We start from the raw sequence: 13023 nt of genomic DNA on the forward strand, positions 1-13023 counted from the left end.
TCTAAGAGTTTTATTTCAACTGGACTGATTACATCCCATTCCTTTTCGCTTAGGCGGAAATGGCATCTCTTTTCACTCTGCTGTTGTTTGACATATAAATATAGCATTTGAATGACTTTAATATCCTCCTAATCAATGTCCAGTGATCTTTTGATGTCCTCAATTCAATATAGGAAGGGTCATCCATGCCGCAGCTTTATAAACACAATAAAGGTAAATGATTACTCTCCACTGTGGTGTCCAAAAATACGGCCAGTAATGAAGAGAAATGGAGGAGTTTGAGGAGGAGGCCTGTCATGTGTCATTGGCCAACTCTAAGCCCTAAGATTAATCACGAGAGAGGGGCTCTGTGGCTAAGATGTGGTCACCCTTGATCGATAAATCCGCCACCCTCCCTCCCCTCTCCTCTGCGTCTCTCTGCTTCACTGTCTCTCTCACTTTTCCACCTAAAATATACACAGCTGTTGGCAGAAGCTAAATCAGCATAAGTGGAGAGATGAATTGATGAAATGTACAGCCGTACTTGTATTGATTACTTCAGTTTTGACTTCAAAGGCTTCCCCCTTTGAGGAGTTGACTTAAGGAAATGCTCTCTACTTGCATTCTAGTTGAGTCTATTTACAAAACCCATCAATTGCACATTCCCACTAATAATGAAAGAGGGCATAAAATCACCCAGCAGGGTAAAAAAAAATAAAAATGCAAAATGCTTTTCATAGAGTGCAGGGCAACAGAGTACAGTTTAGAGGAATTTCAATCCCGCAGCCCACTATACATTGCAAAATATGGACCAAATCTAGCCTCAACTAACCGCGTCTGAAAACACTGTGGAGAAGAAATTCTGATAATATTCTGCAGGGACCGCAAATGGGACTTTTGACTTGGTCTATGAGGAGGGCATAATGCAATAACATTGCATTAAAAGGGTCTTTTTACAGCGTGGCAGTGCTGCGCAGCTGTATTCCTTGTGTGAGCCCGGTGCTCTGTTTGCGGTCACTAATGGGCATCAGAAATTACAGGCAGTGGAATCGCGCCCCGCGGGGGGACTGGCCTCCTCAGCGGAGCGGAGCACTTAGACGGTGTCTGGGAGGCTGCTGGAGGAGAAAGGGGGGAACTCAATGTCACAGCCCTGCCTCATAATTAAAGAAACCCTATTCCTTATCCACTGTTAGGTGAGCCCTAGCTTGGTGCTCCATCCGAGGGCTCCCCTGTGGGCGTCTAATGCGTGTTGCCCCCAGTGTGCATGTGGGCTGATCAGGGAGCTGTGCCTTTCTGCTGGGTGTCTGAGCTGGAAGCCCTCTGCCCACCTCGAGAGTAACGGGGCCAGGCTTAGAAGAATTGCAGACCTCAAAAAGCGTAGGAAATATCCACTTGGTGAGGTCTGAAAACCCAACAAAGCCAGAAAAGCCAAAAAGTAAGTGCAAGGCGCATTATAGGTGCAATTTTAAAAGTGAAAGTGCCTTCACAGTCTTCCACATGATCCTTCGGAAATATGATAAATTTAAGTTTCTCCTTATTTAGAAATTCAAGGCTCATCGTTGGTCCTTAAGTCTGTAGATTTTCTCCCTGCCTAATCCCTCATTTGAAGTAAATAAAAGTAGTAGAGCTGTCATGGTCAGGTTGTTTTCCTCATCTAGCTCCCATGCTTTATAATTATTCATATGAAATGTGGTGCTGTTGATGGGCAACAGTCTTATTTTCTGCTTCAGTCAACAGTGCACATTTGTATTTCTAAATTGTGGAGCGCTTGTTATGTAAGGCAATTTTCTGCCTTCTTAAGAGCCGGATCTCCTGTGCATTAATAAGAGGCTGGGCTGAGCTGCTGGAGAGCTGAGGGCCTGTTCATGCTCTACACCACACAGCCACCAGCAGCCATTTAAACACACCGCCTGCCACCACATACCATGTATATATTTAAAAAGTTTTATTAGAAATATGTGATTTTAAAACAGGTGTTTTTCCGGATAATGCTCGGATGTGGGGATGCTTCAAAGCGTAGGCATATTCAGATTATTCGCAACTTTATTTGAAACTAAAATTAAAACAGAAGAACAGGACTCAACCAGCGCTGTGGTAAGGATTTTTGGTACGGCCATGAGTGCCATTTCCCCTCTATAACCCCTACATCTTGTACATTTTTTATATTCATTTATTCAATTACTAAACTAATTTCTGTCAATTTTGCCTCCCTGGTTGATAAATCTCCACCATACTGGTACAAATATAATCACCCGAAAAAGTCACAAGCACATGGGAGGACAGAAATGAGTACAATTTTTTAATAAAATCAAAGTTTTCTTCACACCACAGAGTCCACTGTTAAATTTTGAGGCGTACGATAATGGACTCTTCCCTCTTAAGCGTTGTCAGTTTCATTGACAAGTCACAGTATGAGCCATTGGGTCTACATTTGAGCATGTCATTTTAATTTTGATTTAATATCCCACAGAATGATGGTGGCCCGTTTCGCTAAATTGAATGAACATGGGCCTGATCTGGAAAATCAATTAATCGATGTGCAAGGCTCATTTAATACACATGTTAATATAATGGGAGAAACACCCACCGCCCATAAAAAAAAAAAGAAAAAAGAAAAAAAAGAGACATTTGGAGCAAATTGGACAGTGGTGATTTTAACAGCGGTTGACAGAAGTAAAAGTGCATTGCAGCGGAAAACAGTGACATGAGTGTCTGAAGGGGCCTCAGCTGGAGACAAAAGCAGCAGAGATGGGCCCGAGATTTGAGGAGGGATGGTGGAGCGAACAGGAGGAGGGGGAGGGGGAGGAAGAGGAGGAGGAGGATGGCAAGGAAGTGAGAAAAGATGGAGAGTGCAGACAGCCAGGCCTCTGAAAGGCCGTTGTGGTTGGCAGCAGCTGACCTTGGTGACGATGGGTTTTCACCAGAGGCTTCTAATGAAGGCTGATTGCCAGGGAATAGTGAGGGAGCCAAGGGGGAGAGAGGAGAGAGAGAGAGAGAGAGAGGAGAGGGGGGAGTGAGAAGAGAGAGAGAGAGAGAGAGAGAAAGAGAGAGAGAGAAAAGGATTGAGGAGAGACTCAGGTAATTGCAGCACTTGTGGGTTGAGGCCCTGCAGTCCTGTGATGTCGGGGTGCAGTGGGGAAGAAGAGAGATGTCTGTGGACGCTTTGGTGGTAAATTGTGGAGCACAGGGACAGGAGGCAGGCCCCTAGGCTGTAATTACCCCTATGAGTGTGCGGATGGAGAGTGGACAGGCCCAGTGTGGGGCTCTGACAGCGATCAAGGAGACGACTGCGAAGGGGAGAGAGAGACAGACGGCAGGAGTCTGACGGAGGAGGAAGACAGGACGCCTCCACCTCCGCCAGGCCCCCCAAAAAAAACCAGCCAGCCAGACACTGGACCAAGGTCAGAGGCTATTAGTGAACACACAACACGCTGGTGACAAGACAGCCATGACAAGAACAGCAGAGCTACAGATGATGCGGTTTCTGGATGGAGAAAGACATAATGGAAAAGAAAAAAGGGCAATAAAAAGCAACTAATTAGAGCAAAGGAACAGGGAGAGGGATGCTGGGGCTCCACTGGATGGCGCAGCAGGGTCAGGAGGGTCCGGGCATGCGAACTGGAATAAGAGATTTGATAGGCTGGCCTAAGCTTCCCGCTGCCACGGATCAGTATGTACTGCCTCTCCTCTCCCTGCCTGGGCTGATGTAACTCACTGGAGTGGCAAATTACACCAGACCTACAGCTGTAGCCCGACATTATGATTAATTTGATCAGTAATTTCTCCTGTTTTTCATTTTAATCGCCGCGACCATTCTGCTGTGGCAGGTCTTTCAGATCTAATTAAGATCAATTCCGGTGTAACAGACTTGGCGCGCCTTTACCCCGTCAAATCCCTGAGCTCTCCGGGCGTGGAGAAAACCCGCAGCTCTAATCAATCAACTTCCAGCAAAATCCAGCGGGCTCCCGCAATCAGCCCATTAACGCACTTAAGCAAATTTCATAATCTTCCCCCGTCTATTTGTCATCACTGTGGTGGTTATTTCAGGCAGCTACAGGCCGCATCCAACTGTAGTGGGAGGCGTAGAAAGGTAAATTCTTCCTCAATCTAACCAAATTAGCTGCAGTAATCTAAGTTTAGCCTATTGACTCAAGGGGACACAGTCTGTTGTGGTGTGATTTGTATTCTAATAGGGATAATAATGAGCCAATTAATGAATTCTGTCTCACAAATTAAAAACACAAAACACTAAAAACACTAGGGATGTAATGAATGCTCAGGATTTCCTCGCTATGAGTTTACAAAGAATATCACACACCTCCCATGAGAAGAGAATTACAATGGGACATTAATTGGAACATAATGAGTGTTTGTCTCTCTGCAGCTCTGTGCTGTATTTCCAGCAAATAGTTGAATGGCTGAGTGATTCTACTTGCCTGAATAATGACAGTAGGAAATAGGGGTGTTATCTGTGTAATGCTCATTGTATTATGGTAATTATGACTCCACTTTACTGCACAGACCAGTTCCTCTGGGTAAAACATGGAAACACAAGAAATGCCCTTCTGTGCCTTTAATTAAAACATACAAAAGGCTGATCACAGTGACAATTCACGTGTGATTGTGACAAAGTCTCTGCTCGGGGAGTTTCCTTGAATTTTAAAACTTCTGTAAATTAACCAATGAGCTGCTCGGGGATTCTGGGACTGAAAATCCAATCACTGGCCCAAGTGGTGGCGAGAGGCGGAGCTGCGGTTTAAATCCTATTGCAGCCTTGAGAGGGTGCTGAGGCCGGGGCCTGTCCTTGAGCGAGCCCCTCGCTGGGTGACACACTCTTTGACAACCCCAGCACTGACCCAGAGAAACTAAACCTTTTACGGCCATTCTGCCTCTGCCACACACAAACACACACACACTCCATAATCCTATTTGATGAGGCAATATCTTAATGATACCTGATGTGGCCCCTTTGGCCCCCCTCAAGGGAGGTCTGTCCTAAGTCATCATAATCAGCCATGCTGCTTCTTTTAGAAGAAGACAATCTATATACAGCTAAGAGTCACAGTCTTTTCAATGCAGTGGGGTTGTTTTAAAACAACTGTGCTTCTGCTGTTGTTGTGCATCAGAGGAAGATATTCACAGTTCCTTGGAAATTTAACCAAGGTGGCGATTTCCAAGCAAAGCAAAGACTTATAAGTAGGAGAGTCTGACTGTAGAGTATCTGTTACCTAAGGTGTTTGTACACTGCCTGACGCAAGCTTAATGTGTGAATCTGTATGTTGGTCAGAAGCTCTTGTATCCACAGTCAGACTGGACAGTGTGTTTGGTGCGATGTACCGGCTAGCCTTTGGAGCCCATTAAATCCAGAGGCTGTTTTTCCTGCTGAGTCTCACTAGGCCGTGACAGGGCCGGAGAGGGCTGCAAGGGGAAACAAATAGCCCAACTCATCCTGGCCATAAAGAAGCTTGCACCACAACCCAATAAGGGTCTGACGCTGATGAATGTGACCGGGGACAGAAAGGCGACCCTGGCCAGTCTCCACCAGAAATGAAACCACAGGGATATAAAATAGGTTATTATCGTCAAACAGTGACAGGCAGACGGACAGAAGGGCAGAGATGGATGGACAGACAAAGTGACTAAAAAGGAGGTTGAGTAGGAAGAGCAGCAAAGATTAAGGGACTGATTATGACTGGAAAGCCTAAGGACAGATAACCTCAGAATCCCTCCTGAAGCTGCAGCAGCAGGAAGATGTGATTCATGCTTCTTGCCTGGTTGTGAGGTTGGATGTGCTCAAGTGCGTCAAGGCTTCAACAACAAGATACATATTCCAATAGTGCCACATAGACAGAAGAGCTGCCAGCTTCCATTTAAACGTCGTCACTTGATAAAGATCAAGTGCTGACATCAAGCAGTGTGTATACTGCTTTAGCACTGCTTAAGGGTGACCTGCCCAAATCACATCTTTAATAACGACACTATTCACATGCACACTTCAGCTCTTGAGGTGTTTTTCTATGTGAAAAAGATTAAATACCTAGTTCCTGCCCTTTACATTAATTATCTTCGTACAGCGTCTAATATATTAAAAAGAAAATTCTATGAATGGACTAAATGTAGCTGGTGACCTCAGCGGCAGGCATTTAACTCATTATAGAAGGAATATGAAAAATTATATACGTTGGATAAAGCAAAGCAGGTATAAGTCAGAAGTGACAAATCCACAATAAATACAGTAAAGACACAACTGTATAAATCTTCTAGGAAAAAAAACATTTAGGCCATGAGCCGTATCAGAACTGGTATCAGTGTGAGATAACACTGGATCAGTGCACTGCTTCATATTTTAGATTTTGCACTCACCGGCAAAGGCATGGGCGGAGTGACTGGTGAGGGAAGGCTGCGTGCCGGTGACTGGTTCGGCCGGTGCGGCGGGGAGTGCTGCGGCTGTCCGGAGGTGGAGGAGCAGGCAGAACCTGGAGACGGGACTGAGGTCTGCTGCTGGCTGGGTGGGGTCATGTGATGCTGGGGTGGCAGCTGGTTCTGGGGGTGGGAGTGGGTCTGTTGGTGATGGTGCTGCTGCTGCTGTTGCTGCTGATGTTGTTGCTGCTGCTGCTGCTGCTGTTGCTGCTGGTGGTGCTGCTGCATCTGTTGGAGCTGCTGCAGGTGCTGGAGCTGGGAGTTCAGTGATGAGGTAGCTGTTGAAGAAAGGGCAGTTGTTTTGTTTTTTATTCTTCACACAGAACACAACAAACACAGACGCGCTTTGACTGACAAACTGACAGCGAGTGTTTTAGCACATCAACAGGAAGCCCTCATTATCTGAAGAATCACCTGAGATGGAAATACATGCACACTTTGGAGGTGTGGGGTACATAGGGTGAAGAGTGAGAGATGGATGTAAATTGCGTAGAGCCACAACAAGGTCCTCCAGGGTTTTTAGCCTGCATGATAGAGTCAGTGAATTTAATTTAGCTAGTTGGAGGACAAAGCTATCAAGCCTGACTGATATAATTGCTCTCTCTGGAGCCAAAAGTCGTCATTGTCACTTGGAGAATGACAGAATCTTTGGTTTAATGGCTTAAAATCTCATAAGAAAGAGACATCCATCTTCACAAGAAGAGTTCAGAAATAAACCCATTAACTAATTGGATCCAATAATGGCACGCCATTAGAACCTCATTTCTACATTTAAATGCTTATAAATTTTTATGCTGTTTTAAAAAAAAATCGGTTAACACTCAGGCTGCAGCCACACCAGGCAGGGAAATACCGCAAAGAACCCACAATGTACATCTGAAATAAAAAATAAAATAGACGTAAAATATCTGGGTGTGAACATTGCGAAGGCGCTTCTCAACTTCATGGTAATTTTCTGTTGCAGTTCACTCAGAAACATCTGACTACAGAATTTGGTGGATCGTCTATCAGCTCACACACACACACTTTGTGTCTGAATGCCAGAAGAAAGCAATAACACAACACAGGCAATAAATGTCGTCTACTAAAGGTATCAACCGTAATAACATATGTGGAGAATTGGGCTGAAAAACAACATCTGAACTGACCTTCACACCTCATTAAATAGAAGAAGGACAAACTGAGTTTCTACACAGATAAGATGGATTGAGTGAATTGTTTTTAACCTGTGTACATATTCAGAAAACTCCCGACAGCTTTCGATTTTGTGGTGCTGCCGTTTACTCTGTGATGTTACGCTGCTTTAACAAGAAAAACAAAAGGATGAAAGGACCATAATTACAAGGTGATTTCTCTGAATTAACAGGCTTGGAGGTCACTGATTCAGATGTAGATATTTGACTGCACTTCAGAAAGAAATGTCTGCAATCTTTTCAAATTTCCCTTTATACTTCTCCTGACTAATGATGAAAAAATAGTAAAAAAAGGACATTATTTTAACAATGCCTTCGCCCTAAGTCAGCTGGGATAGGCTCAAGCCCCCTCCCGCGACTCTAGTGAGGATTAAGCGGTGTATAGATAATGGATGGATGGATGGATTATTTCCACAACTAAAAAGCAAGGTAGATATGATAAGATTTAGAAAGTTTATTGTCTGTGTTTAGAATTGGCAAAATGTTAAAGTCATTTAACTGGTAAATTATATTAAAACACAATAAATAATAAAGCAAATATAAGAACTGCTTAAACAGCACAAAATATACTACTTTCCACTAAAACAACAGAAATATTCTCTCCAAGCATCCCTAAGTACAATAAAAATGTCTTTACCTCTATTTGAATTCCTTAACACATTTAACTTGACTACTACTAGCCTGCACATTGTAAGAATATTATGTTAAAATCCATATTACAAATAAACGGTTACACACAATGTATGTAATTTTTAAAGAGCCTTTACTACGACTAAATACCGACAGCATTATGGGAAAGGTTTACAACTGGCCTTTACATTCACAGTTTACTATTAAGATGATTTAAAACACAAAGGACTGAATAACAAACGCTGGTTCAAAGGAGTGCTTGTGAAAAGCCATTGATAATGCAGCCCAGCAATTGTGAACACGGCGTAGACAAGCTTGTATACACACCGAATCAATGCAGTTAAATAATTTAAGTATGCTTGTCTCATAAAAGATGAATAAAACATCAGGGCAGACAAGTCTTTGATTAGTGTGGTCACTACGACTGCAGGACAGGCACAGATGAACATTTGATGAAGATCAGATCATCCTCCTCTTTCCTCACTCTGCAGAAGCGCAGTCAAAGAAAAGCCGGCATCTCTCGGCCAGTAAACAGTACACTTTTACATTTCTTCTACCTCCTGACACATTGACACCTCTCTCACACCCCCACCATGAATTATATATCATCTGTGCAAACGGCAAGAGTCCAATTCTCACTTGAAATGTTGGGGCAAGTTGTCTAGTGAGCGCTGAGCCCCTGACAGGACCGACTCTTTTCCTTTGGAACTTCACAACGACAAAATGTTGAGCCCTATTTAAAGATGGAATAAAAGGGAACAAAGACGGAGAAAACAAAAGGGGGGCAAAATGAGATTTCTGTCAAAAAATTATCGAAACCAGCCGAAGATCAAAGACGATTGAAGAATTTCCTCCAGCGCCAACCATTACGCTGAAGAACAAGAGGCACAACAAAAGAATATGAGGCAAAAGAAAACAAATACAGAGGGAATATGGAAGAAGCCCCATGTGGCCTTATTATAAGGGCTACACTGCAGGTAACTATATTCTTTAACAGCAGTGCTTTATAAATTCTGTCATCTTGTTAAGACTGTCAGGACCACTGACCCTCCCTTCCCCTCTAACTGGGCAACTGGCATTTTGAAGCTCATTCTTTTAACCACAGCTGTCTGATTGCTTTGGTTGAGCACATAATCCAAACGGCTTGTCTCAGCTAATTGTTTGTGCTCCTTCCTCCAGCAGACACAGGGCCGAGGATGAGAGTGGGAGCTTCACTTATGATGGAGAGAGGGCAAAAGGGTGCCGGGATCCTATAGAGCTCATTATATCTCCCACTGTCTCTTTGTTGTGTTTCATATTCACTAGTCCTTGTCTACTGCGATGCGAGGAGCGCTCCCACTTAGTCATCACGCCCGAGGGGTGGAAGAGCAAGGGTCTCACTTTCGCTGTTGTCACAACTTCTCTATGTTAATGTTTATAATGAAGAATGAGCCAGATCACGACGCTAAATAATCGGACGCAAGCTGAGCTGTGGCGTCTTGTGCTCCGCTGAAATATTTAACAACAATCATTCGGGGCTCTGAAACACCAGCAGTGAGAAGTCTGAGACCTCCAACCTCAGTGCTTTGAGAAAGTGTCTGCCATCTCTGTTTCAGAGCTTCTTCTTTCCTTTTTTTTTTGCTTTAGTGCCACAGCAGAAATCAACTGTTATCTTTGACTGTCCCGGCCCCGGATTCTGAAGTACTGGAGGACGAAGCGAGACTGATTGTCAGAGGTCGAAAGGCTAGGTCAAAGCCGGCTCATTCGTCAGACAAAATGCTATTTTTGTTTCCTGTGTGGTTGAGGAGTGGGGTGGGGGGGGCAGCCTGCTCTCTCATTACCAGCGCTGTCTCAGTAGTCCCTGCCAACCCACCTATTACAGCACTTTTCTCTCTGGGGCTGATTCAAGCTCGACTCCTTGTTTTCCTCCCAGTGCACAACACCTGCGTTTACGACTATCCCCTATGAGTTACCTTATACATCGTTTGTGTGTGTGCATGTTGGGGCACACATGTAGTCAAAGTAAATCTAAAGGAATCTGTAGTTCTGCAGCGTCGAAAACTGCCACAAATTCCCAGTACGTCTAATGTACGTGTAAGTCTTTAGGCTCCGTTGTGGTATAAATGATAGGTATACGGGGCATAAATACCAATGTTTCATGTCATACTAACTCCCACTGTACATTTATTGAGTTAAATGAAATATGAAAACATCTTTTGATGCATTTAGTCTTTCTAAAAAGCAACAAATAGGTGCTCATCATTCTATAGTCCTTATAAAAGGCCCAGCCAAGGCCAGCATGAAGAGTGACTGCAGTGTAATAGTAATCACATCTGCACAAAAGCAGAAGGACTTTGACTGTCTTTCATTCTATCAAAGTGCAAGCACGCCACGTTGCATAAAGTACGGTCAGAAGGAGGCGGAGATGATCATCTCATGTCAAAGAAATTCAAGATTCCTGGGCATCAAGAAAGAAAGCATAGTTCACAAACCTTGAAAAGAATGTATTGAGTTCAGGGAATGAATAAAATCTAGTAGTACCTTTTGTGTCAGATCCGTAAGTTATGTGTAAGTGTGCACACTGCCTTTCTTAAAGATGTGGTTATTGATTCTGAAGTAGTTCTTGTACTTTTACATAAAACATCTTCATCTAACTGCTGCTGCACCATCTGAATGTCTGCTATCGTTTGGGAGAGGAGTGCTGTAAATTAGGAGCTAATCACAAACTGCAGAGGAGCCTGTCAGGAGTTAATGAAATTGCCCAATGTGACCCAACCTGTATTTTTAGGAACTGCTCTCGTCTAAACACAGCTGTCTTTCTCTAACAAGAGAGGTGAGAAGGGACAAACAAGCTCCCCATTACTGCTCTGCCTCACGTTCCACTATGGGAGTCCATAAACCACTGTCTCAATTGCCTTTTCAGTGAGTCACACTGATAATTACTCCACTGGAGGTAAGGAGATTTAGACTCTATGAGATCTGGTAATTATGAAGGTGGTCAAAGGAAGGTCATTTTTTACTCTGTGGATTAGATCGGAGCACTCGCACACTGATGAAGGGGATAACATCACTGTTTCTGCACTCATTTCCTTTGTTCACTGTTAACTTTTATCACTGTGGGTCACTTTGTGACACCTTGACAACACTCGTACGTTGCTAAAACTAATTATTTTCATTAATAATCCTTCTGTCAATAAGCCTTTTAAAAGTTAGCAGCCTGAAAGGTGATCTCTTAAAATGCACGGAGAAACGCAAAACAAGAAATAAAACTGGAACTTGAGATGCGACTTTTGGCATTCGCTTGATAAAATGACCAAAACTACGAATCAGTTTAGCAGCTCATCAAATAACTGATTCATCACCAATCTTCAGATCAGTGAACGTAGCAACACTGCAGCACTGCAATATAAAAATACTCATTTATTAGGAAAAGCCCTGCAATGAAAATGTCACTGATGTAAAAGTACGAGAGCGTTATTAGCAAAAAGCGCTAAAAGTAAGAACAGCATGAGTGCACATCATGCAAAAGATGGTGCTTGTGATTACAAAGCAATTACTGCATATAGTTACAACTTATTATACAGCTATTATTACTCATGCATGAACACATATATGTAATAAATCAAAGTAGCACTTGGCGTCAGGTCGAGGTACTACTAAATCTTTAACAGCGCATCGCGTTTTGTGATTTCATTCTATGTAAAGTTTTATTCTGTGAAGTACCTGTAGATGTCAGATAAATGTAGTGGAGTAAAAAGTACAATATTTTACTCTGAAATCTTGTGGAGAAAAAGTAAAAAGTAGCATGAAATGGCTCTGAACGGGCCTGTGGGTGGTGACTATGCATGACAGCAGGCATAATCGGTCCATGCACACTAAAGGCAGTGAGTCTTAGTTAACTTGTTTGACAGGAATCAATGCAATTTTCTGCTAATTCTGATCATTTGATGAACAAAAATGTCTATTATGCTTGAGTAAATTCAACCTCAATTAACAAAACATGCATAAATAAAGATTTGTTTTATATTCTCTAATCATTTTGGTGCAGGATAAAATCTCCATGCAGGAAAAACCCTGCTCAAGCAAAGTACAAGCCTCTTTAATTTGTACTTAAGTAAACCTGGGTAAATGTACTCTCTGCCACTGCTCTTTGTTCAGCATTAATTATTTGAAAGCTCAAGTTAGGCTAGAATCTTTTTTTTAAAAGGCAGAAAAATCACACAAGTATTCCTTTTTTACAGGTTTTCTTTTTTACAAACTGGAACATGTATTTGTTCTCCTTTTACCAAAAAATCCACACAACTGGTAATCACATTTAAGGAGCGGAGAATAGATTCCTGCCTTTGCGGAGGCTGGAATAAACATGGAGAAAATGAAATGTTAACGGAGCTAGTGAGCTAGTGAATAAAAACATTACTCAGAGCCACAGCAGGCAATATCAGTGTTTCAGTCCTGCTGCAGGAGGAACTCCGCGAATACAGAAAATATATATATATAAATATATATATATAGGCAGTTAAGATTTGAGCGGAGTCGCAGCCACAGGATTTTAGAGAGTAAACCACATCGCTTGTAGGGATCCACAGATAATGCTTTCACTTTGTGATGCAAGGCAATATCAAGCAGTGTTGTAGAATTCTCACTCTGGGGGAAGCATTTCAAAGAATCAAATCCTCTCCATGGAGTTGTTACACATACAAGAAAATCCCTGTGTACTCAATAATGTTGCCCTTTTGGTGTTGCTTACGCTTTGTTATTGATTTCCAAAGTGTGGTCCAGGAACCTCCGAGGGCCCCTGACAAAGTTCCAGGGGGTCCCAAGC

General features: G+C 42.9%; 1 protein-coding gene across 1 annotated transcript in view; it reads right to left on the reverse strand.

Moving 5' to 3' along the window:
- The window catches only part of pou6f2 (POU class 6 homeobox 2), a 65582-nt gene that overhangs the window by 22938 nt on the left and 29621 nt on the right, over positions 1-13023 (reverse strand). The window contains exon 4 of the mRNA XM_008290799.1: positions 6343-6677. Within this exon, the coding sequence (XP_008289021.1) occupies positions 6343-6677 (335 nt within the window). The remainder of the gene's footprint in view (positions 1-6342; positions 6678-13023) is intronic.

This window comes from Stegastes partitus, unplaced genomic scaffold, assembly GCF_000690725.1.
Source record: "Stegastes partitus isolate 25-593 unplaced genomic scaffold, Stegastes_partitus-1.0.2 Scaffold696, whole genome shotgun sequence".
In the NCBI taxonomy this organism is placed as follows: domain Eukaryota; kingdom Metazoa; phylum Chordata; class Actinopteri; family Pomacentridae; genus Stegastes; species Stegastes partitus.